The sequence below is a fragment of the Paralichthys olivaceus genome, chromosome 18 (assembly GCF_024713975.1).
Source record: "Paralichthys olivaceus isolate ysfri-2021 chromosome 18, ASM2471397v2, whole genome shotgun sequence".
Lineage (NCBI taxonomy): Eukaryota > Metazoa > Chordata > Actinopteri > Pleuronectiformes > Paralichthyidae > Paralichthys > Paralichthys olivaceus.
The window spans coordinates 20,095,008-20,116,266 of NC_091110.1; the positions used below are offsets into that span (position 1 = coordinate 20,095,008).

Here is a 21,259-nt window from a genome sequence, read left to right on the forward strand (position 1 = left end):
GGCCCCTGCAGTTCTCATTAAGGCCCCTGCAGGTGTCATGGCCGCCCCTGTGCCTCCACACTGTGACCAGTGTTCAGACAGAGAAAGTGCGCCCCCTGCAGGAGGAGCAGACAGTTCAGGAAGTGTCTCAGTGTGATCATGAGTCTGCTCCTGCTCCTCTTCCTCCTCCGTCTCTCTGGCGGACTCCGCTTCACCAGAGACCCGGGCCGGGTCCCCTCGGACCCGGGCTGGAACACAACCGGCTCCGGGTCTCAGCTCGTCACCGTCACCGCGGATTTAACCTCCATCATCCACCGGGTCGACCCGAGGTTCCTGTCCGTCACCATCGACTCCAGCCTGGGGACAGAGGAGAGCTTCATGTACCTGCTGAGGTCAGGGGGGGGGGGGGGGGGAGTGTGTGAGAGAGAGAGTGTGTGAGAGAGAGAGAGAGAGTGTGTGTGTGAGAGAGAGAGAGAGAGTGTGTGTGTGAGAGAGAGAATGAGGGAGAGAGACTGTTTGTGTGTGTGTGTTTGTGTGTGAGAGAATGAGAGAGAGTGTGTGTGTGAGAGAGTGTGAGAGTGTGTGTGTGAGAGAGAGAATGAGGGAGAGAGACTGTGTGTGTGTGTGTGTGTGTGTGTGAGAGAATGAGAGAGAGTGTGTGTGTGAGAGAATGAGAGAGAGTGTGTGTGTGAGAGAATGAGAGAGAGTGTGTGTGTGAGAGAGTGTGAGAGTGTGTGTTTTTGTGTGTGAGTTTTTGTCTTTGTGTTGTGCGTGTGTGTGTGTGTGTCTTTGTGTTGTGTGTGTGTGTGTCTTTGTGTTGTGTGTGTGTGTGTGTGTTTGTCTTTGTGTTGTGTGTGTGTGTGTCTTTGTGTTGTGTGTGTGTGTGTGTGTTTGTCTTTGTGTTGTGTGTGTGTGTTTTTGTGTGTGTGTGTGTGTGTGTGTCTTTGTGTTGTGTGTGTGTGTGTGTCTTTGTGTTGTGTGTGTGTGTGTGTGTGTGTGTGTCTTTGTGTTGTGTTGTGTGTGTGTGTGTCTTTGTGTTGTGTGTGTGTGTCTTTGTGTTGTGTTGTGTGTGTGTGTGTCTTTGTGTTGTGTGTGTGTTTGTCTTTGTGTTGTGTGTGTGTGTTAATCTATGTTTTGCTTCAAACAACTTTTATTTTCATTTCTAAAAATCATCAAAACTCAAAAACCCTCTGGTTTCATCTGAATCCGTTTGATGAGCTCATGTTTTGTGTTCAGCTCTCAGAAGATCAGGACGTTGACCAAAGCTCTGACTCCATCGTTCCTGAGGTTCGGTGGAACGAGACAAGACTTCATGGTTTTCACTCCTCAGAGGAAACATCTGGAAACATCAGGCGTCGCTGCAGGTGACGTTCAGAGCTCCTCCCTCCGCTCGGCTTCTTAAGGAAATAAAAAATATGAACAATCAGAAACAACAGGAAGTCTTTTCTTTGCTCTCCGGTGACACCTAGTGGCCGGATGCATGATATTTTCATCTTATCAGTATGTTACTTTCTTTTGAACACGATATCTCAAGATGAGTCTGAGGGAGTCTCTGCAGATCTTACACAAACGTTCATTTAGACTCACAGATGAGCTGATCAGATTTGGATGGTTAAAGGTCAGAGGTCACAGTGAAGGAAGGAAGCGTGTGAACCAACGTCCTCTCTGCTCTCGTCAGCTCCGTCCTGTGATGAAGTGGCGTTGCCGTCGTGGTTGGAGGACAGACTGAAGAAGGAGTGGACGACGCAGCAGCTGATCCTGATGAGAGAAGACGCTCAGAGGAAGTACAGGAAGGTCAAGTTCACAGGTATGAGCACGTAAACATGTGAACACGTGAACATGTGAACACGTGACGCGCCGACTGACCCTCTTCCTGTGACAGAGCTGACCGTGGACCTGCTGAACTCATTCTCCAGCTGTTCGGGGACGGATCTGATCTTCGGGCTGAACGCTCTCCTCAGAACAGACGACAACAGCTGGAACAGCAGCAACGCTCGCTCCCTGCTGCAGTACTGCGAGTCCAGACGCTACGCCGTGTCCTGGGAGCTGGGAAACGGTTCGACGACACGCCAGCTGACGCGCAGCTTCATGTCACGTCTCCACACTGAGGTCGGAGTTTGACATCTGTCGTGGGTTTTTTCCTCAGAACCCAACAGTTTCGTGAAGAAGGCCGGGATCCGAGTGGACGGACATCAGCTCGGAAAGGACTTCACCCGTCTCCGAGAGATGATGTCAGAGTCCAAATTTTACCATGGCGCCGGGCTGTACGGGCCGGACGTGGGCCAACCGCGAGACCACAGGATCGACATCCTGGAGGGGTGAGAGGTCACGCTTACATGGAAACAATAATCTGATATGAACCAGATTTCCTGTTTAACCAGATCTCCTCATGTTCACACACACACGTACATACTTATACACACATGTACATAATTGTACACACATGTACATACTTATACACACATGTACATACTTATACACACATGTACATACTTATACACACATGTATATACTTATACACACATATAATTACATATGTACTGTATTTGTATTGGTGTGCAGCAGAGAACAGTCTCAGCGGCCGAGGACGGAGCCGACGTTCTGTGATTAGATTAGCGTCATGTGAGCTGCACACTTCATCTCATTTGGTCCAGAACGTTTGAACTCTGGTTTTTCCGTCGCTCGGACGCTCGCTGCGCTCGTTCACGTGGATCATTCTCCTCCAAGTCTCCATCGAGTTCACGACACAGTGATTTCTGTCCTGTAGGTTCCTGCAGAGCGGAGCGGACGCCATCGACGCCTGTACCTGGCACCAGTGAGTTCAGCCGTCTCACCCTGTGATGTTTGCACGATGACCATAAAGTTCTTACATTAACACAACTCGTGACTTCACGCTGAGTCACTTCTTTAAACATGATGCAGGTAGAAACATTAAGCAGCGTTAACTCGTCCCCCCGTCTCTCAGTTACTATGTGAACGGCAGAGACACGTCCCTGGAGGATTTTCTGGATCCAGAGATTCTCGACTCTCTGACGTTAAAGGCCAAAGAAGTTCTGAGGGTAAAGACAGTGGACACGTCACAGAGACACTTTGACACGTGTATGCAGATGTTGACATGTGTCCTCTGTTCAGAGAGTAAAGACGGCGTCCCCGGGGAAGGCGGTTTGGCTCGGAGAGACGAGCTCGGCGTACGGAGGAGGAGCTGTGGGTCTGTCTGACGCGTTCGTCGCAGGATTCATGTGAGAAAAAACCCAAAACGTTCTATTAGAGCTGAGATCAGAACAACGTGTTCATGCACCCGCGTCATGTACAGGACTCTAATGAACGTAAAGCTAGCGCACTGATTACCCAGCAGCCCCTGGTCTCATGATAAACATTACCCCCCCCCCACACACACACACACACACACACAGTGTTACAGTGAGAGTGTGCCCCCTGCAGGTGGCTGGACAAACTGGGCCTGGCAGCCACTCTGGGCCTGGACGTGGTGATGAGGCAGGTGCTCATTGGTTCTGGAAGCTACCACCTGGTCGACGACAACCTGGACCCACTTCCTGTAAGACCTTCTTCTTCACTGCTTCTCTAAATGTCTGCTGCAGCAGGACGTGTCTCATCGTCCCAGTGAGTTAGATGAACCGATTAGTTAACAATCGTAAATGAACGTAGACTGAACGTCCATGTTGGTCGGGACGATAAAGACAAAGCTAAACCCAGAGCAGGGGCGGTCACTTCCTGACCAATCACAACAGAGCGGACCAGCTGTCCAATCAGAGCACACTGGGCTTTATCAGGAGGGGGGGTCTTAAAGAGACAGGAGCTAAAACCAAGAGTTTGAGACAGAGGCTGAAGAGAGGAGCTGCAGCGATGGACAGTCTGAGGACACAGATTCTGAACATTAGAGCGTGAATATTTCTCTCATAACTACTTCCTGTGAGAGTGAACAGAGTTGCTGCTGACCTCACGTGTCGTCTCTCAGGACTACTGGTTGTCTCTTCTCTACAAGAGACTCGTGGGACCGGAGGTTCTGAAGATTGAGGCGGTTTCTGCTCTCGGCCGCAGCAAAAGAGTGAGAGTGTATCTGCACTGCTCCAACACAAAGAGGTTCTCTCTCAACATCACCCTGTTTTCTTCTGATGTAACTTCCTGTAATAACCCCGCCCCGCTCTGTCCGTGTCCGCAGCTACAGCAGCGGAGCGCTCACGTTGATGTCCATGAACCTGAGTAAGAAACCAGCCCAGATCTCGGCTCCTGCGCTCGTCTCCTCGGGCACAGTGGAGGCTTTTGTCCTGCAGGCCGACCGGCCGGGGGAGGAGGGGCTCTACTCCAGGTGCCTCCGTCAATGTGCCCATTTATCCCTGAGGACTCAGCTCCTCAAGTCACGAGGAGACTCACACTGTGTCACTTAGTTTCAGTGTTAGAGGAGTTTACAGATTCCTCAGGAGCTTCATTAAAGGAGCAGTCCACCGGATCTAAACACACAGTCACTGCTGCTGCTTCCATCTCATCATAGAAGTGGAATCAGTGAATGTATCTTAATATTTTGAGGATTTAAATTCGTCTCTGTAGAGTCAGGATATGTGTTTTAGACTAATTGATTAATTGATGAATCAATAATGAAAATCTGTCTTTTAATTTTTTGAAGGTCTGTGAAACTGAACGGAGACGTGCTGGAGATGGTGGACGATAAAACTCTCCCCGACCTCAAGGGAGTACGTCTTCCTCCGGCTGATCACCTGCAGCTTCCTGCGTACTCTCTGGCCTTCTTCGTCTTCACAGACGCTCGAGCCGCCGCCTGTCACGACCACAGACACCTCCGATGACGCCGTGGACAAAGAGACGTCTGTAGACAGAGCTGATCGTCTCTGGACTGAACAGACTTAAACTCAGGTGACGACTTTGAAACGAGGAACTACTTTCAAAACAAGTTTCTAATAAAGTGTTTTTCTAATTCTGTTCACAAAGTGGTGACGTGTTGTAAATAAAGATGGACAACGTGACTTCTGTGAATTACAGATCGAGGTTTCCTTCAGTTTTTCTTTCTTTATTTTCATCATTTCATCACAAAGTCTGGAAGCTTCAACGCATCACAACCAAACAGCAGCAGAGACGTTTTCATTCCTCCTGCTCCTCCCCGTGTGTGATGATGTAACACAGAGATTTGTAATCCAAGTTTCCTGCTGTGTCGATATTTGACGACTGAAACATCTGCTTCACCTGAAACGACACACGTTGACAGACGGGTTGTAAGAAACGTAATTTAACTTAAACGTAATAATGTGAAGTGATGAAATCCTTCGATAGACTCATGACGTCATCAGAAACCTTCTCTACCTCCTCAGATGAAAACTTGTCGGCCTGTGTCATCAGCAAATTCTGTAATCTGTTCAAATGAAACAGGACACTTAGATTTGTTCAAACAGCAGAGAGACGTTCGTAAGAGCTGACGACTCACTCGTCCGTGTGAACGAAGCCTTTGGCGTCAGGGTCAAACATTTTGAAAGCGTTTAAGATGGCGTCCTCAGGGTCAGTGCCTGAAAACACAGAAAACCTTCCGTCAGTTCATGACCTCTGACCCCTCGTCAGCTCCAGTCTCAAAATAAAAACACTATTAGAAGATTAAACCTCGGAGGAAATATGATTTTCTCACCGTGCAACTTTTCTCCAAACAGGTTGAGGAACATGGTGAAGTTGATGGGACCAGTGGCTTCTCTCAACATGTCCTCCACCTCATTGTCCTTCACGTTGAGTTTACCTGAAACACACACACACACACACCTCAGAGATGAATCTGTGTGACGGAGCAGGAAGAATCTGATCATGTGTCGGTTTAGCATCGGAGCTACGAACCCAGAGACGCGTACGTGTCCTTCAGATCCTCTTTGTCGATGAATCCGTCTCGGTTCTGATCGATCAGTGTGAACGCCTGAATCACAAACGTAAAAAATATAAGAACATGTTTCAAATAATAAGTTAAACCTCACGAACGGGACTTTACCTCTTTAAACTCTTGGATCTGAGTTTGTTCGAACATGGAGAACACGTTGGACGAGGCCCTCTGAGCTCGTTTGGCGCCTCCTTCCTTCTTCTTTGTCTTTCTACTCGCCTGATGACACAAAAACTCACGTTAGAAACTCACTGAAACTGTCGTTACTGTTAAAAACCGTCCAGAGAAAAGAAACGTTTTCACTTCATAGAATGGAACAAATTCAGTTTTGGTTTATAAAGATATTTCACCATAGTTGACCTGATAAAACTCCTTTAATATTCACTGATACCTTCATATTTATAATACATGTTACTTCAGTGTTATTTTATTATAATACATTCCATGAAATTCCATTCCATTAATAATGATCACACTTTTATCAACAAGAAGAATTTTCACTTTTTCACAACAATTTATTATAAATAGTCTTTTCTGATTGTGGAGGATTAAATCTGAATATTCTATCTGTATTTTCAAATGAGCTTGTTAGGATTTATTGTGTTTACAGAAATACACAGTGTGCTTATTAATATAAATAAAATCTATTACACATGTTTAGCACATGACAATGTTAATAAATAGCTGATTTACATTTAATCTTTCAGTAAAAACACTTTAAATTATAAAAAATATGAATTAGATTCACACATTGTCAACACAAGACCATCAAACATTATGACATTTCATTCATTCTTTGTATTTTTAATCCAGTAAATGTTCGTCTTGGTTAATTTTGTTTAAACTTTGATCTCCAAGTTTAAATATTTGATTAAAACTGAACTCAACATTTAAAATAAAAACTTGATGTGAGTACGTACCATCTCTGCTCCTCTTCGTCTCTGTGATGCCGGCGGTGCAGTGAGCAGAGATTTAAATAGAGCAGCTGTCGGGGGTCGACCACAGGGACGGTGATGATGGTCTGAGTGAGGGGGGGTCCTCAGGGGCCCCTCCAGCCTCGCACTCTTCCCCTTACATGGTCACCAAGTTCTGTAAAACGCTGGTTCTCCTGAGGCTCGGCAACTGCTGCTGCTGATCAAAACCTTTTACAGTGATTCTATTTACAGTGAGAAGACGGACGGAGGACGGAGGAGAAGATCCTCATCTCTTTATTCTTATCGAACGTAGAGAAGATCAAACACGGATCAGGTCGTCACCGAGTCACAAAGATAAGAGACGACGATGATGTGAAAAAACCCACACAGTTCCAAACTGTCACAACACGTTAAAATCTCACAGTCAGAGTGTTTCCAGACATGAAATGAAGTTCAGACATGTTCCTGACATGTTCCTGACATGTTCCTGACATGTTCCTGACATGTGAGAAACATGTTCCTGACATGTTCCTGACATGTTAGAAACATGTTCCTGACATGTTCCTGACATGTTCCATCATAGTGCTGAGGAGATCCTGAGTGAAGTTTCATTTGTAATGTAGTGACAGAGTTTATTCAACATGTATCTTACTTTGATTTTCAAACTTTAACTACACCGAGAGCTTTTATTGTGATACTCTACATGAAGCTGATAGTTATGTATGTACTGATGTACTTGTACTGATGTACTTGTGTACTGATGTACTTGTACTGATGTACTTGTGTACTTGTACTTGTGTACTTGTACTGATGTACTTGTGTACTTGTACTGATGTACTTGTGTACTTGTACTGATGTACTTGTGTACTGATGTACTTGTGTACTTGTACTTGTGTACTTGTACTTGTGTACTTGTACTCCAGATAAACTCTTCTGATGTACTTGTGTACTGATGTACTTGTACTCCAGATAGACTCTTCTGATGAACTTGTGTACTTGTACTGATGTACTTGTGTACTTGTACTCCAGATGTACTCTCTCAGAGTCCGGTGTAATAACAGATGAATCATTAACGACATTAAATCTTAATATCACCAGACAAGTGTTTTGTGCTGAGTACCCGGATGTGACCCTTCAGTGTTCTGATGCCTGCTCTGTGTCACATGTTCCCTAGTTTCAGATCTGACACTGACATGCTCACTCCTCACGGTGAGCGGGCCGGATGCGGGTCGGGTGACCGTGTGACGGCGTGACGGCGGTTCGAGTCCGGACCGGAACCGTTCTGAGCGAACAGGCTCCTCAGGTCGGTCGCAGTGTTTCAGTTTCCCCGCGGTCCGTGAACGCGTCGCATTAGCAGCGCATTAATACTACACTACCCACAAGCCCCCCCGCGCCGAGCCGAGCTGGAGGAAATCCGCTGCGGGATTATTTCTAATCCGACGCGTCTGGACGAGGAACCGGATCACGACCGGAGGAAGCAGCTCGATCCCGCGGCCTGTGCAGACGCAGCTGCTCCTTCTGTACCGGGCTAAAGTTGGGATGATCCGCGGCTCCGCTCGCTGCTGCCGCGGCCACTGATCGGCGCTGCTCGGGCCGTTTCCTGGAGCCATCCGTCCTCTGACAGCGGCTCGGTACCACCGCACCTCGGGGGCAGAGAGGGGACCCGGACCCGCCGCGACTCTGAACACGGCTCCACCTGCTCCGCCGCCGCGTTTAGCTCCAGCCTGGCTCGGTTCGGCTCGGCTCGGCTCCGGTGTCCTGTCCGCGGACTGAAGCGCTGCTGCAGCTCGCTCTCTGCTAGCTAGCGCGGCTAGCTCGCTCCAGCTAGCTAGCTGGTGAGGAATTTCTCAAGTTTAGTCCGGAACAGAGTGACCATCCGGCGGCTCATCGGGAGGGAGCATGTCGGCGAAAGAGCCCAACAAACTGTCCACCACCGAGCGACCGGTGAAAGGTACGTAGCGTCCATTTCGACAGTTTGATCCGCTCCGGGGCAGGAAGTTAACGGAGCTAGTTTGCTAAAGGCGAGCAGCTTAACACCCGCTGGAGGGCAATCAGCCCGGGTGACAGCTCACTCACTCCGGGTTCATGTCTGTGAGGAGCCCGCTGGTTTCACGGTGCTCACTGGCCGTCATGGGGGGGAGAGGAGCCCGGGCCACGGGAGTCGAACGGCCCCGCTGTGTAGCTCCGCTGTCCGGAGGGACATCCAGGTGTTGGCCGACACATGCGGCTCAGGTCGGGGGACGTGTCAGCGGGACGGGCCGGACTCCTGGAGCCTGGTCCTTCCTCCTCTCACCCCATCTCCTCACCCCATCTCCTCACCCCATCATCTCACACCATCATCTCACACCATCATCTCACACCATCATCTCACACCATCATCTCACACCATCACCCCACCCTTCCTAACACCTATCTCCTCACCCCTCTCCCCCCTCTCCCCCCTCCCTCTCACCCCTCTCCCCCTCTTGTTTCAGGTGAATCTTCATCAGTCCCTTTCTGACCCTCAGAACATTTCTCACTTTATCGTTTTTCAGAGCCACATCTTGTGTGACAGCTGCACCAGATTCTGTGTGACCCAGTTAGACAGTGGGTCACACGTGTTCTGTCTGTGAAGGAGCATCAGTGTGTGAAGACTCACTTTATCTCCACAACAGAACCACTGGGCCGTGTTTGAGTTTGATTAGTTACCGGGTTAACCAGGTTAGTGAGGCTGGACGTCTGTGGGGGGGAATGATTGGCTTAGTGGGTTAGGAAGGATTAGCCATGTAAAGCTGCAAGAGAAATTCACATCATTAAACCTGCCGCCTTGAGGCCACACACACACACACACACACACACACACACACACACACACACACATCATCAGTTAAAACCAAAGAGCTTAACGAAGCTGCTCGGCGATGTGTTAATAATGAAATGTTTACATCACTCGATATTGATAATCGTCACAATAAATTAAAACTTTCTCTCTAAGTGTAAAGTGAAGGTCGTGGTTTTAAACGTGTCTTTATTTCAGAGGTGGGTCCGTTTTGTGTTCAGCCTCATTGTGTGTGTTCGTGACTCAGACTAAGAAAAGCCTCGTTTAGATATCTGTGATTAAAAGATGATAGAATCACATGTGCGCTGTTTCCCACAGAATGAGATCATATAGTAAAGATATGAATCAACAATCGTTTCAGTCCTCGATGTCCATCTGCTTCATGAGTAATCGTGAGAGCTCTAGTTTGAATTATGCAAATTTGAACTAATTCTGAACTTTATCGACAAAACAGTTGAATGAGTCATCAAGGAAATAATCAGAAATATCGTCAGTGAGCGAATAGTTTTTGTTTCTTTATTCCGAGTTTTGCTTCGACTCATTCGATGTTAAGAAACTCACGACCTCCTCTGTGAAGTCTTCTGACATTTATAGATGAAATGATTAATCTTCTGATTGATCCCTAATAAATCTAATTCTTCGCTGCATGAGTTCATCGCAGCATCCTTTTGTAACACTGCATCGTGTGTGTGTGTGTGTGTGTATGCGCCTGTGCGTGCACCGATGGCTTAGTTACTGATGGTAATCGAATCGGTGCGTCCGTCTGCTTTGCCTGTCATGTGTAATGATTCTGTCCTCATTCATGATTGATGGAGCTGATGACGGAGTGGGTACAGTGTCCTGCCGTGGGCCCCAGCACAGAGCTCTGCCGTGGGCCCCATCCCCTGTCCTGTAAAGTAGAGCGAGTTCTGGTGCAGATACTGAAGTTAAGGAGAAAACATTTCTTCATACACAGGCAACAGAAAATGTGTCACTGATTCCTAAGAAGTTTCTTTTTGATAAATGGGTCTAACTGGAGTGTGTGAAGTGAAGTGTGTGTGTAGTGTGTGTGTGTGTGTTGAATGAATGGTGAACAGTGTTGTGTCGAACACTTTTGTAAATTGTCGTTCTCGTTGAAGTTATCTCGGACGTAGACGACATGAGTTTAAGGGCTCTGCCAGGAACGCTGCAACTCTGTCTGCGATTATTTGAATACCACTTCCTGTAGTGGTCTGCAATGTCTCATTTTTACAACTGTGGCTTTTGTTTCCTTGTCTTCAGACATTCATTCCTGCGTCAGAATTATTGGGTCAGAGCTGAAGATCTCGTCCGATCTTTGGACGACAGTGTTGTATCAACATTAGTTCCTGTTTCTTTGTCCATCTCACAGAATTAACAGCATTTATCTGCAACTGAGTAAATTGAATCAGTGATTAGCTGCTCGTCCTCTTTGACACTGTCAGATTCAAAGTTTCTGAATGAAAGCATTAACAGTTGGGCTGCAGCTCGGCGTCCTTCACAGCTCGGTGTGAAATAAAGGTGTGTTCCTGGAATTAAGCTGCTTGGTATTTCCTCCAGGGGCTGGTGTGGGCTGCCAAACTGTTGTTTGTCTTCAGGTCCCGTCTCGACACGCTGCACAGGGGAAAAAAAAAAAAAGCAGTAAAAATCTCCATGTTTTTGTGCAGATCCAGTTTGGTAACAAATCATGTTTAAAACAGTGACTGCTGACACACACACACACACACTGATAGTAGTCGACTAATCACATAAACTTCAAACGGCTTCTCTGGGTTTTTATTTGACTGTGGGAGATAAAAATGGTCTTTTCAGTTTTGTTGAAAATAAAAAGCTGGAGGCTTTATGTTTTCATGTTAGCCGTCTTGTGAACACGATATCTCAAGAACACTTCGAGAGAATCCTTTCACATTTGGTACAAATGGTCGCTTTAGACGCACGGATCAGTTGAGTAGGTTTGGTTGGTCAAAGTCACCGGTCACCGTATCGCTCGATATCAACAGGTCTCCTGAGTTTCTTTCCTCGTGTTGACAAAACTAAACATAAAAACTGTTTGAGTTTATCTTTGTGCTGCATATCTCACCCATGTTTCTCCTCGTGTTCTTAGCGGTGCCATATCCTCCTGGTACACGCCTGACGGTCAAAGACCTGTATGTGGACGGGAGGCCCAGCGTGGAGCTGCTGAAGGCTCATCTGGTGAAGGAGGGCCGTCTGGAGGAGGAGGCGGCTCTCCGGATCTTAAATGAGGGAGCCGGCATTCTCCGCCAGGAGAAGTGCATGCTGGAAGTGGAAGCCCCCATCACAGGTGAACCCCCCGACATTTGTAAAGTGTGTGTGTGTGTGTGTGTGTGGTTTCACTGTCTCAGATGCAGCGGTCTATTTCTACAGCTGCCCCCCCGACATATGGTTTAGCTTAGGTGTCCCGCCCTCATGACCTCCAACTATTTTTATCTGCTCTGACGTTTTGTTTCCATATTTCTTCTCCCCGTCATTCATTAAAACTCACACTGCAGATTAAAGATGATGGACAGCTGTTCTCTCTCATGGACACCTGATAATTAACACTGATGAACTGTTGATGGTGGACGAACACACGTAAACCAACATTTATTTTCTGTGTCCAGTGTGTGGAGACGTCCACGGACAGTTCTTTGACCTGATGAAGCTTTTTGAGGTGGGCGGGTCCCCCAGCAGCACCCGCTACCTGTTCCTCGGGGACTACGTGGACAGAGGCTACTTCAGCATCGAGGTAGGTGGCGTTTCTAAGCGGCGTCCTGTCGCTCTACGTTCGTCCCGTGTGGCTCAGCGGCAGCGTCTTTAAATAGACGTAGGAAATGAAAGACACTCTGTCCGTCTCCTCTCCCTCCTGACTGCCTCACTCAAACACACCCACTTACACACTGCAGCATACGTACACACACATGCCTCTCACACACACACACACACACACACACACACACACACACACACACACACACACACACACACACACACACACACACACACACACACACACACACACCGCCTCCAGGATTGGTCCGTGTCCCATTTCTAAAACAATCTGAGGGAGAGAGTGAGTGTGTTTCCCTGAACAACTCGTGTGTGTGTGTGTGTGTGTGTGTGTGTGTGTGCGTGTGTGTCCTCTGCGGCTGTGGTTGTCGTGACATTTTCATTGGCTGCTGTTGAACATCCTGGTTTGGATTAGTGTGCGTCCTGGAAGTTTGAAAGACTCTTGTTTCCCTCACAGATATTTCAGTCGTCCATACATTCGTCCAGTTTCTTCCACTTATCGAAGAGAACGGATCACCAACGCTTTTCTTTGCGAAGCTTCTATTTGTGATCTCGGTCTTTTGATCTCTACCCAGAACCCCTCACAGTCGGTGAGGTGTGCGAGGCCAACAGTGATTATTAAAGTCCCTGATGTTAAAGGCTGGAAAGCTGTGGATGCCTGATGTAACCATAGCAACAGTGATTCTTCAAAACTAAAACATGTCAGTGTGGATATTTATCAAGCTTCACGATGTTTGATCTCCTCGTGTGTGTGTGTGTGTGTGTGTGTGTGTGTCCTCAGTGTGTTCTGTATCTCTGGGCTCTGAAGATCAACCATCCCAACACGCTGTTCCTCCTCAGAGGAAACCACGAGTGCCGACACCTCACAGAATACTTCACCTTCAAACAGGAGTGTAAGTCCCGCTGCCCTCACGCTGTCCTGTACTCCAGCCCGTCATAGACAAACGTCTCATGTGCTTTTCCTCCAGGTAAAATAAAGTACTCGGAGCGTGTATATGACGCCTGCATGGAGGCCTTTGACTGTCTGCCTCTGGCCGCTCTCCTCAACCAGCAGTTCCTCTGTGTGCACGGGGGTTTGAGCCCTGAGGTCACCTGCCTGGACGACATACGGAGGGTAAGTGACGCTCAACTGGTTCTGAATCACTGAATCATTCACCTCAGATGAAAACAGAATAAAAGAAATGTAGTAGATGATGAATTATTATATAATCCTGCTCTGAGTTTTTGTGTTTAATCATGAAAGTAAAAGGCTTCAGTGAAGTTTCTAACCTGCTTCATCTGCTTCTTTGTGCAGCTCGACCGGTTTAAGGAGCCTCCTGCGTTCGGGCCGATGTGTGACCTGCTGTGGTCGGACCCAGGGGAGGACTACGGTTCAGAAAAGACCCAGGAGCACTTCTGCCACAACAGCGTCCGAGGCTGCTCTTATTTCTACAGGTACAACGCAGCCGCGACTGTTTCTGTATAAATAAAATAATAATGAAGACAAAAAGCAGCTTGTTCTGTTAAACTAAGCTGGTTAAAGCTTTTCCAAACAATGGCTTATCTCTGGATAAGTGAGCGCTGGTTAAATCCGCTGTCAGACAGATGATGAAAACAAATATTAGCGTTCTCTGCTCTGTCTTCATTTTGTAGAGAATTAGTTTTGTTGATGCTGCTGCTGCTCAAATCCTCTTTCATCCTGCACTTTGTTTTAGCGGCGGAACATTTATTTATTTATTTAAACTCATTTATTCACCGTGTGTCTGAAACAGCTCTTATCTGTCACATCTCTGTCTGTTGGTGTGAGAGCCGACATGACACCTCCCAAAAGTGGCTTCAAATCATCTCCATCCTCCCCCTGGTGTCTGGCTGCAGTATAACCCCTCCTCCTCCATGTTAATAGACGGGACATGAGCCAAACCAAAAAAACTCAAAGTAGACGTTAAATAAATCTTTGTCAAAGACGTTTCTGTAATTTCAGGTCGTTCTTATCTCAGCGATGTTTGTTCCAGTGTTTCTGATCAGTTTGGTTTTTATTTGATGATTTTTAAAAGATGTCATGATTGACAGCTGACGCGTCTTTATTCCCAGCCCACGGTCCGGCCTCAGGAGGAAGTTGAACCAAAATCAAACGTCCCCAATCGTAGCTCCTCAGATGAAAACATACTTTGTCTTACTTAATTTTCTGAAGTAGATTTTCGTCCCTGTGAGGATCAGATATAATCTCCCTCTTCTCCTGTGTAAAAAGCTTCAACCTTAATTAATCCCAAATTTGAGCACATCTAGCATCTCCTGTTATACATCAGTTTAAGTGGCCTTAACTGTCATAGCAACCGAGGTGACGGAGCGACGGCCGAGCAGCAGCAGGAGGAGGAGGAGGAGGAGGAGGAGGAGGAAACGGGTCTGAGCGCTCGTCACGCTCTCACGTTAGGAAATGGTTTTCCACAGTGTTCATGGATGTCACATTAAAAACCCCTCGTGTTTCTGTGTTTGTGTTTCAGTTACCCGGCAGTTTGTGACTTCCTGATGAACAATAACCTGTTGTCTGTAATACGAGCACATGAAGCCCAGGATGCAGGGTGAGTCACACCTCAACCTGTGTAATTTCTGGTATTTATCCCCAGGGATCAACACAGTCGATCATGTTGTGTGTTTGTTTCAATGAGTACTTTTGTCCATCAGGTATCGAATGTACAGGAAAAGTCAGACGACAGGCTTCCCTTCTTTAATTACGATCTTCTCTGCTCCTAACTACCTGGACGTGTACAATAACAAAGGTAGGAGACATGAGGGCTGGAAACCATGGCAACTGGTTGGAAAACCTTGAAGCCTTGGCAACTGCAGAGAGAGAGAGAGAGAGAGGAAGTGGAGATGTTAATGTGAGTGTGTGTTTTGTGTTTCAGCTGCGGTGCTGAAATATGAGAATAACGTGATGAACATCCGGCAGTTTAACTGCTCCCCTCACCCCTACTGGCTGCCCAACTTCATGGACGTCTTCACCTGGTCTCTGCCTTTCGTCGGAGAGAAAGGTTAGAGTCCTGTCAGTGACCGACCCATATGTGCTCTGACAGGGAGAACATGGAGGAGAGAGGAGAGGGTTTATATTTTAAAACAGTTCTCTAATATTTGAGACTGCGTAGTTTCTCTTTTTATGACAAACGGTTATTCGTGTTGGTAAAACATTTAGAGCAGAGCAGCACAAACTGCAACAAGTTTATTTCTACGTTGAAAGCAGAAGAGTTACACCTCCCACCTGTAGGGGGAGCTTGGGTGTAGCTGAGAGCAATTCTTCCATTGTTTTGCTTTTATAATAATCCTGAGTGATGCGATCACAGACCTGAGTTCAGGTGTTGACGTCCTCCGGCCACGTCACCGTGTGTTTTTAAATCAAAATGCTTCAGTCAAAGCTTTAGTTTCGTCTTCGTCAGACGTGAACCTGCTCTTGTCTGAAATGTTTCCACAGTGACAGAGATGCTGGTGAACGTGTTGAACATCTGCTCCGACGACGAGCTGATGTCAGAGGGAGACGACACTTGTGAGGGTACGAGAATCTCACACCCACTCTTCTATTTTTACAGTTTTATAAGCTGGATGAGAAACGTTGGAGACGACAGAGTTTCTTCACCTTTTTCTTGTTGAATTATTGTCACGTTGTGTTTGTGTCGTGTGAATCATTAAAACTAATGAAACAAGAATTCTCTGAGGAAACATCCAAATCAAACTTTTCATTTCAGCGACATCGTTCATCTTGTTCCTTCTCCTCTGGTGTTTTTCAGGCGGAGCTGCGGCCATCAGAAAGGAGGTGATCAGAAATAAGATCCGGGCGATTGGAAAGATGGCTCGAGTCTTCTCTGTGCTCAGGTGTGTTTTTATTTCTACAATCACGTCGGTGACAAGTTTAAAATGTCCCCGATGATCTGCTGTTTCAACAGGTCACTGTCATTTTTTCATTTTTCATTTACTTCACGTTTGTTTTCGTTTGATTTTCATGCTGATTGTGGATTTGGGTTTAGAAGAGTGAAGATATTTTCGTATTAAAAAGCTTAGTTACGTGTGAAATGTAAGAATATTAGTCACAAACGACGTCTCCAGACTGTGGAGTCTTTGCTCCACTTTAGTTCCAGGCTAATGACTTTCTGCTCGTGTCCTCCTTTAATTCTGTGGAAGTGTGTCACAATCATTTGTCCTTTAACGACGACTGCTCTCGTTCAGAAAACATGCACGAGTTATCATAAGACCCAGAAAAGAACCAGTGACACGTGTAATGTTGCTCTTCCTCTCTCGGTTATGATTGGTTTCAATGCTCATCACCATCAGTGTGTGTTTGTGTGTAGGCTGCAGTGTGTAGCAGCCTGACACATGATCAGCTTTACGTTAGTTACACTCGTACAGTAGTTTGAATTGTGTGTGTTTACAGTGAGACATACTGTGTGTGTGTGTTCAGTATATTTTATTTATTATGATTTATTAATTGAGCTCTACATTAAACTGAGAAATATAATAAATACAGAAAAACATGTGCATCGGAAAACAAGCAGAAGTCTTAGAGTCTGAAAATGAAATGTGTAGCAGACGTCTGTTGGTGACTCTAACTAACTGTGTGTGTCTGTGTGTGTGTCTGTGTGTGTGTGTGTCAGAGAGGAGAACGAGAGTGTGTTACAGCTGAAGGGTTTGACCCCGACAGGAACACTGCCTGTGGGAGTTTTGTCTGGAGGTCGGAGAACTCTGCAAAGCGGTGAGTGTGCAGGCGTCCGAGCCTCCAACAACCAAACACTAACACAGAGACACTAACTTCCTGTGCCTGCACTCACACTGAGACTAACAGCTCAGAAAACCACTCCGAACACACACACACACACACACACACACACACACACACACACACACACACACACACACCAAGCGACATCTTCTCCTCTGACGACTGTTGAGGTGAAACGTTTCTTCATCTGCGGCCTGATAAGGATCATTATCTTCAGACAGTGACGTGGCTCTGACACTGTTCTGTCACTTAAATATAAGAAAAACTCACCTTTTCTCAAACGCGTCAGTTTCACGTCTGAGGCTCAACATCAATCTGAACCAGGTCGACGCTGAAGCACAGAAGTGAAACACACGGTTCTCCGTGAGATTAATTCATTAATTAATTAATTAATTAATTTTTGAGAAGAAACTTCTTCTGACGTCAGATAAAGTTCCACATGGTTCCTCGTCGTTAATGTTCGTGTCAGGAGTTCGTATTAAACCGAAGGTTCGGTCTGCTCCAAACTTTCCAAAGATCCTCACCTGCGGACAGAGCACCCACTCTCACTGAAACACACAGGAACACACTCGGCTGTCACCGACGTCGACACAAAGATTTTCACAGTTTTGCTCAAATTAAAATGAAAACGATCCAAATGTTTGCAGTCGAGTTTTCTGTCCATCGACTAATCGTTTAATCGACTAATCATTTCCTGCCTCAGGTTTTCACCTGAACGTCTCAGAGACAAAGAGAATTAAAGTGTTTTACAGCAGCATGACCTGAACGCTCCGCTAACACTCAGTGACGACGACGATGAAGATGATGATGATGATGACGATGATGATTATGGTTTTGAATCATGTGGTTCTGCTCTAACCTCTGTGGTCACTACAGTGTCGGGGGTGGGGGGGGGGGGGGGGTTGTATGATGATTGTCTCCATGGTAACAGGACTGACTGACAGCTGTGATAACGTGACTGACTGAATGCTGAATGATATTTAACGTTCTCACTCTCTCTCCATTGGTTTTGGGCATGGCACTTCTACTCACGCTTACACAGCCACCGTAGAGGCAGAAGAGGCACGAGGTACGAATCCGTCTCCGTCTCCGTCACTGATTCTGTGTCTGTCCTGCTTTAAGTCAAACGTGCTCTGTTGTAGACGCAGTGAAGAGGTCAAAGTTCAGTGTCGTGTGATTATTTCCACTTCATCTCCTCTCCTGTGCTTGTTCTCCGTCTGAGGGACAAACTGTGTCTTTAGATTCACCTCAGAGACGCTGGACCTCAGGCAACAAACACGTTTTCTTCAGGGACGAGTTCGAGTAGAATCTTTTGTCCTGGAGACGTTACCATCAGAGTCTCTGGTTTCAAGTCTTGTTCATACAGCTGATGTTCATTTAGTAAATTATGATGAGTTCAGAGTTCACACGATGAGTCTGACTCAAGTTTAACATTCGTATAAATCAAAGAAGTTCAGGATCAAAGTCTGACATATTTTTGCCTGAGGTCTCGCTGACGTCATCTCCATATGATCAATTCACACGTTTTACATCTCCTCGTATCAATAGTTCATATTTTCATCCCTGAATGCATCACACATTTGTCTGAACAACTAAATGAGTGTTTGACACTAATGGAAACATGAGATGATCTGTGAAGCCGCTGCTTTAGAAAACAACAATCCGTCAAATGTCCCTTTAATCAAAGTGTGTTTCTTTGTCTTCACGCTGTCGATGTCCTGTCGAAGTAAGTTTACTGAAAACCTCATTTTATTTGAGTGAGAATCTATAAATATTGGAGCCTGACTGATTTAAATTGAATTGTCGATCATTCTTAAGATGTCGTTATCGAACTCTAAAGAAATCTAATTGACTTTGATATTTTCCTTTTATATATTTCACATTTAACAGAGACCTTAATTTTCCTGTTGCTTCACAGAAGTTTAGTTTTTATTTCCGTGTGTTTGACAGATTTGGACTCAGGTTGATTTTCTGAGGGTTTTATTCACGCTCGTTTGTTTCCTCGCAGCGATTCAAGGCTTCAACCCGCAGCACAAGATCCAGAGCTTCGAGGAGGCGCGAGGCCTCGACCGCATCAACGAGAGGATGCCGCCGCGCCGCGACAGCAAGCAGGAGGCCGCCCCCTCCCTCAACAACCTGCCGGCCAGCGCCGGACCTCCGGATAAGAACGGCACCAACGCACAGGCCTAGGTCCTCCTTCACCTCCCCTCTCCTTCCTCCTCCCCTCTCCTCACCCCTCCTCTCGCTTCTCCTTTCAGAGCAGGAGACAAGGCAGTTCAGTCCGAGCGAACGTCACCGCGCTTAATTTATTTCATCCATTAAATATCATAGATTCAGACTGAACGGGATAAAATCTCATTGCACTTGGACAAATCGCTGCCGTGTTCCATCTGGAGCCTGCGATTTTTTTTATCTTGATTATTTTTCATTTTGTGGAGGAAGTGACGCTCATTGAAACGCTGTGTTTGTACACACACACACACACACACACACACACACACACACACATAAACACACACATAAACACACACACACACACACACACACACACAGTCAGCTCCATCCTTTCTTATGCCAATGATAGTGTGACTGAGCTCTGACGAGCGAGTATTGACATTTATATTATATCTGTACATTTTAATTGTTCCCTCTTTTCAATGTGATGGTTTTTTTTTTACAACCTATTGATTAAGAATTAATTATTCAGAGCGGGGGAGGAGGGGTGAGGGACGAGGGGTGAGGGACGAGGGAGGAGGGGTGAGGGAGGAGGGGGTGAGGATTTAAAGGGTAATTTCGCTTTATTGCAACTAAAGTCTTGATGAAGTTCATTGGAAACTGTTGGAATCTGAACTCAAGGTCAACTTACCCGCTTCTGTCTCGTGTTGTCGTGGTAACAACCTTGAGTAAGGACTCTTTACTTTCGTAAATGGCGCGTGACCTCTGACCTGCGGGACGACAGGTTTGTGATTTCCTGCTCGTAAAAACACAACCGATGCGATTATGAATAGCTATGACATCACAGATCATTATTAGTATTATTATGTATAATCCTTTTCACAATAAAAGGACGTTTTTACTGTGAAAACTAAAGAAATCAAATCTTCAGATGCGCGGCTGCGTGTTCGTCCCGACAGTCACAGTTTTCCTGTTCGGTTTAGATCCGTGGTTCCAAACCTTTTTGTGTTTGTGACGCCTGAACAGGAAGTGATGTCTGAGCAAAGGTTCAAAAAGAATCATGCTAGTTTAGTTTTTTGTCATTTCCTCCTCCAGTGATCACGTCGTGGTCCACGCGTCCTTTAATTCGGTTCAATTAGAGTCAGTTTTTTTTTTTTCTCTCTGAACGGAGCCGTCGCACCAAATCTACGCACAAACGGAGAACGTGAGCTCAGTTCAGTCAGGAGCGAGTTCTGCAGCTGTGACCTTGTCGGTGCTTCATACATGAAGGAGCCACTGATCCTGAACGTTCTCACTCTACATCACGTGTCGTGCGTTTCCTGTGAGTGTTGGTTTGACTCCACGGCGAAAGTAAAGGAAGTTCCAAATATGGTCAGGGGTGGGCGTGGTTTGGTCTCCTGTCAGTTGTCTACGTAATTCAGCACCTGACCTGAGAACCGAGGTCTGACCGCGCTCGTCTGCCTCAGTTTTCTGTTTCTGTCACAGACGATGAACTAAAACTTCACTAGTTAAAGTTGCTCTGAACCGGAATGATCCTTTAAAAGGAGAGCAGTGTGGGAGAAGGAGGCGGTTTCCATGGCGATGATGATGATGATGATGATGATGATGAACCCGGGTGGGTTTGATTTAATGATTCGTTTTTTTTTGTTTCGGGGAAGTGGGTGGAGTTTGTTGGGATTTTGTCGGGAACATTTCTGAACATATCTCACAGAATGTACAGGAAAAAAAAAGATTAAAATCAAGATTTGTTTTTTTCTTTACAGATTACGTTTTGTTGAGTACATGTATCGCGAGGCCTCATTTATGTAGATGTTTCACTCCATTCAAATAAAAAACAGAAAAGTAACCGTGCCCGTGTCGTTCTGCTGCTTCAGCACCTCAAGGACGTGTTGCAGAGCGGCTGCCAATCAGAGGCTGGCGTGGGAAGTGTCGCTTTGTTTGGCTTCATCCTGTGAAGAGACGAG

General features: G+C 46.3%; 3 protein-coding genes across 8 annotated transcripts; 2 read left to right on the plus strand and 1 right to left on the minus strand.

Moving 5' to 3' along the window:
- Window positions 1–55: 55 nt before the first annotated feature.
- Window positions 56–7,874, plus strand: hpse (heparanase). Of its 4 annotated transcripts, XR_011239145.1 has the most exons (15): window positions 56–371; window positions 1,216–1,343; window positions 1,658–1,786; window positions 1,862–2,035; window positions 2,126–2,297; window positions 2,747–2,794; window positions 2,945–3,038; window positions 3,112–3,218; window positions 3,421–3,535; window positions 3,956–4,080; window positions 4,160–4,306; window positions 4,622–4,866; window positions 5,649–5,836; window positions 7,030–7,573; window positions 7,751–7,874. XR_011239145.1 is itself a non-coding variant. In XM_069513746.1 (12 exons), exons 1-12 carry the CDS (start codon window positions 139–141, stop codon window positions 4,797–4,799), a joined length of 1,650 nt encoding a protein of 549 aa, XP_069369847.1. In that variant the 5' UTR covers window positions 56–138; the 3' UTR covers window positions 4,800–4,991. The 4 variants fall into 4 exon arrangements, 1 of the variants encoding a protein (XP_069369847.1); XR_011239146.1 differs by lacking the exon at window positions 5,649–5,836; XR_011239144.1 differs by lacking the exons at window positions 7,030–7,573; window positions 7,751–7,874 and having other exon boundaries at window positions 5,649–6,443.
- On the minus strand, window positions 5,000–7,049 carry LOC109647679 (myosin light chain 5-like). The gene is made up of 7 exons (XM_069513754.1): window positions 6,784–7,049; window positions 5,975–6,082; window positions 5,827–5,902; window positions 5,627–5,731; window positions 5,432–5,510; window positions 5,311–5,359; window positions 5,000–5,193 (listed from the first exon to the last, which is right to left on the minus strand). The coding sequence occupies exons 1-7, from the start codon at window positions 6,784–6,786 to the stop codon at window positions 5,092–5,094; spliced, it is 522 nt and encodes a 173-aa protein (XP_069369855.1). The 5' UTR covers window positions 6,787–7,049; the 3' UTR covers window positions 5,000–5,091.
- Window positions 7,875–7,889: 15 nt separating the features above from the next.
- ppp3ccb (protein phosphatase 3, catalytic subunit, gamma isozyme, b) lies at window positions 7,890–21,141 on the plus strand. 3 transcript variants are annotated; one of them, XM_069513747.1, is made up of 14 exons: window positions 7,890–8,728; window positions 11,697–11,894; window positions 12,214–12,338; window positions 13,161–13,272; window positions 13,348–13,493; window positions 13,674–13,813; window positions 14,860–14,937; window positions 15,041–15,135; window positions 15,262–15,387; window positions 15,822–15,899; window positions 16,135–16,219; window positions 16,996–17,093; window positions 18,163–18,189; window positions 19,129–21,141. In XM_069513747.1, exons 1-14 carry the CDS (start codon window positions 8,677–8,679, stop codon window positions 19,308–19,310), a joined length of 1,542 nt encoding a protein of 513 aa, XP_069369848.1. In that variant the 5' UTR covers window positions 7,890–8,676; the 3' UTR covers window positions 19,311–21,141. The 3 variants fall into 3 exon arrangements, with proteins under 3 accessions (XP_069369848.1, XP_069369849.1, XP_069369850.1); XM_069513748.1 differs by having other exon boundaries at window positions 19,138–21,141; XM_069513749.1 differs by lacking the exon at window positions 18,163–18,189.
- The last annotated feature ends 118 nt before the right edge of the window (window positions 21,142–21,259 follow it).

What these genes read in the sequence shown, in the direction of transcription:
- hpse (XM_069513746.1), top strand. Translation starts at nt 139, where the DNA reads ATGAGTCTGCTCCTGCTCCTCTTCCTCCTCCGTCTCTCTGGCGGACTC. An exon ending in CAGGAAGGTCAAGTTCACAG is followed by an intron (nt 1,787 to 1,861) that starts GTATGAGCACGT and finishes TTCCTGTGACAG; the next exon opens with AGCTGACCGTGGACCTGCTG. An exon ending in GTCCTGGGAGCTGGGAAACG is followed by an intron (nt 2,036 to 2,125) that starts GTTCGACGACAC and finishes TTTTTTCCTCAG; the next exon opens with AACCCAACAGTTTCGTGAAG.
- LOC109647679 (XM_069513754.1), bottom strand. An exon ending in AGATCCAAGAGTTTAAAGAG is followed by an intron (nt 5,903 to 5,974) that starts GTAAAGTCCCGT and finishes TTTGTGATTCAG; the next exon opens with GCGTTCACACTGATCGATCA. An exon ending in GGCTTCGTTCACACGGACGA is followed by an intron (nt 5,360 to 5,431) that starts GTGAGTCGTCAG and finishes TCATTTGAACAG; the next exon opens with ATTACAGAATTTGCTGATGA.
- ppp3ccb (XM_069513747.1), top strand. Translation starts at nt 8,677, where the DNA reads ATGTCGGCGAAAGAGCCCAACAAACTGTCCACCACCGAGCGACCGGTG. An exon ending in GGACGTGTACAATAACAAAG is followed by an intron (nt 15,136 to 15,261) that starts GTAGGAGACATG and finishes TTTGTGTTTCAG; the next exon opens with CTGCGGTGCTGAAATATGAG. An exon ending in AGAGGCAGAAGAGGCACGAG is followed by an intron (nt 18,190 to 19,128) that starts GTACGAATCCGT and finishes GTTTCCTCGCAG; the next exon opens with CGATTCAAGGCTTCAACCCG.